Raw genomic sequence first — 2702 nt, 5'->3', positions numbered from 1 at the left:
CAGCCGAGGCATACTGGGTCGTGACGTGTTATCACTGGCACTGAGGGCCACCGATCTGGAAGGCCGAATAGCCTGCTTTGTAAAGCCATAACCACGGTAAAGCGGCAACAAGCAACCCGGCTTGATTTTGTCCTCATTTCCGGGCGAGTCTGCGCAGCTGCACACACCCAGTTCCGGCGTGGCCCGACAGTCGTCTTCCCGACAGCCTCTCTGCTCCTGCTGCATGCCGGGAGTTGTGGTCTTGGCGAAGGCGGCGAGGCGGGCGCGCGTGGCAGGAAGCGGAAGCGGCCGGTGGCCCATCCCCGGCCCCGCCTCGCCGCGCTGCTCGCCGCCGGGCTATCACTGACGTGTCTCTCGGCTGAGGAAGCGCGTTCCAGAGCTATCAGCGTCTCCTCACTCGAAGTGGAGCGCAGTCGAGACAGGACGTGTAGTCAGATCAGCCGCCGCCATGGCGAGTAAGTTTCCTGGGGCCACCCCGGCGCAGCCAGGACGCGTCTCCTTTCCCGCCTTGGGCGCTCGCTGGCCGTGCTGCCTGATCCTGGCGGAACGCGGCCTGCCCAAGGGACTAGTCCCCGCGCCCCTAAACGGAGCCCTCTAGGTCCCCGCACGCCCACGCCCGGCTCTCATCGTGTCCGGCTCCCACGGATGCCCTCAAGTTACTCTGTTCCTAACTCTTTCTCTTTCTGTTTTTTTCCATCGAAGTCAAATTTCTGGAAGTCATCAAGCCATTCTGTGTCATCTTGCCGGAAATTCAGAAGCCAGAGAGAAAGGTAAGTTCCCCAGATGGTCAAAGAAGCCTTGCAAAACTGGGCGCTGGGAGTTTACAGAACAATTAAAAATGGCCTCAGCTCACCGAATGGAAACTGCCCCTCTGGAGTGTAGTTGTGTTTGCTGGGATACTCACGGGAGTCGTTGAAAGGTGACCTGGTTGTGTGGGAATTCTCACGACACCGTGTCTCATTTGGAGCATCTTTAGTGGATAGTGGTTAACAAAGCCTCAGGTTTGCCTAGTCCGAAAGTGAGTCTGAGCAGTGATTGAGTAAGACCTCAGGATCCCAGATTGAGTTCCCCTCCGCTCTGTTCTTCACCTCCAGCAGGAGCAAATCATGGGTGTTTGTTTAATGTGGGAAGTGACTTTAGTATCTAGTTTCCAAAGGAAAAAGCCAGTCGTGTAATCGATATGAACGTGTTGGTATTTTTTTTTTAACGTATGCTGCCCCAGTATCAAGTTTAAATGCACTAGTGAGGTCTGCTGCCATTGACAGCAGGTGCGCTAAAACAAGGAAGGAGAAAAATGTAGCACTGTGTGAATCTTACTCAGAATTTCTATGGCAGTCAGCTTCAGCCCAAGAATAAAATGTTCCTTCTGTGAGATTGTCCGATGAAGGAGAATCCAGGCCTGTGGGTTACAGAAAACAGTAAATCCACTTTGTGTCCCTGTTTTCTCAGACTGTGTCATACATTCACATCTGGCATTTGTAGCTGGTGTTCACATGGATACTTAGTGTATGCTCCTAATTTTTTACTTCAGATAGTTTTATACAAATGCCTTATAGTACCCTTGCTGCCTTTGACAGGATGATGTGTAAAGCTTCACCTGTACCACCTCAGTGCAAAGGTTCCAGCTCGAGGGCCAAGAAGCCCAAGTCCCTTTACGGTCTTTCTTCATGGTCCTATGACCTTGGCCTGGCAGAACAAGAGAAATGGGAAGTGTGTGTGTTTCTCTCTCTGTGTGTGTGTGTGTGTGTGTGTGTGTGTGTGTGTGTGTGTGTGAACTGGCCCAGGTGGGGAGTATGTCTGATGGGAGTTTTGAATGAGGACTAGAAGTTGCCTTGAGGGTATGGGAAAGATTTCTAGCTTGCATTAGTGTACTTGGATGGTAGGTTATTATGTGCAATTCTTATTGATTGTAAATGTAAAGGCTCGGGTGAGTGAGGTGGCCATATAAGAAATGGTCTTAGCAGAAGGGATGGGCCTGGGGTGTGGCTTGGGAGCCCTTGCAGGAGAGGGCAAATCGTGGTACCAAATGAGGGTGAGTTTGCAGATATTCGAGAGGCAGAAGATTCAGGACTTAGACAAAAATCGTTGATGCTTTGCTCTTAGATTGACCAGAAGAGTCTTTCTCATTTAAAATAGTCTTGAACAATATGTCTCCTTTTTTTCTAACAATATCGTTACATAGGCTGGGAAAGTGGCTAGTGGTGGACACGAGGCCCAGTATCTGGTGTCCATTATCACAATAGGTAGTACGTGTACACATTCATTACTAGCTTGTCTATGATTCCTGTGAAATGGTGTTGCTTCACCCTTGTTAGGTGCTGAGTTCTTGGTGTGATAGAATGACATGTTGGAAAGGCAGTGTTCTTGAGAGAAAAGTGTTCTTGAGCCCCCAGCTGCCTCTGCAGGGTCTGACCTTGGAATTCACACCACCTGTGGGGTCCAATACTGTGTCTTTCCAGGAGTGACTATACCCAGAGGACATGACAGCTTGCACACCAAGCCAGTGCTTGTTGGAGCCTCTTTCTTTCTTCCTTCCTTCCTTTCTTCCTTTCTTTCTTTCTTTCTTTCTTTCTTTCTTTCTTTCTTTCTTTTTTTCTTTCTTTCTTTCCCTCCTTCCTTCCTTCCTTCCTTCCTTCCCCCTCCCTCCCTCCTTTCTTCTTTCTTTCTTTCTTTCTTTCTTTCTTTCTTTCTTTCTTTCTTTC

General features: G+C 49.5%; 1 protein-coding gene across 1 annotated transcript in view; it reads left to right on the top strand.

Annotated features, from left to right (window-relative positions):
• Positions 1 to 315: 315 nt before the first annotated feature.
• The window catches only part of Sec61a1 (SEC61 translocon alpha 1 subunit), a 15397-nt gene continuing 13010 nt past the window's right edge, over positions 316 to 2702 (top strand). Inside the window, exons 1-2 of the mRNA XM_028782971.1 lie at positions 316 to 455; positions 703 to 770. Coding sequence (XP_028638804.1) covers positions 449 to 455; positions 703 to 770 — 75 coding nt within the window. The 5' untranslated portion in view covers positions 316 to 448. The remainder of the gene's footprint in view (positions 456 to 702; positions 771 to 2702) is intronic.

This window comes from Grammomys surdaster, unplaced genomic scaffold (assembly GCF_004785775.1).
Source record: "Grammomys surdaster isolate TR1022 unplaced genomic scaffold, NIH_TR_1.0 948, whole genome shotgun sequence".
NCBI lineage: Eukaryota > Metazoa > Chordata > Mammalia > Rodentia > Muridae > Grammomys > Grammomys surdaster.
This window is presented reverse-complemented; position numbering and strand designations above follow the sequence as displayed.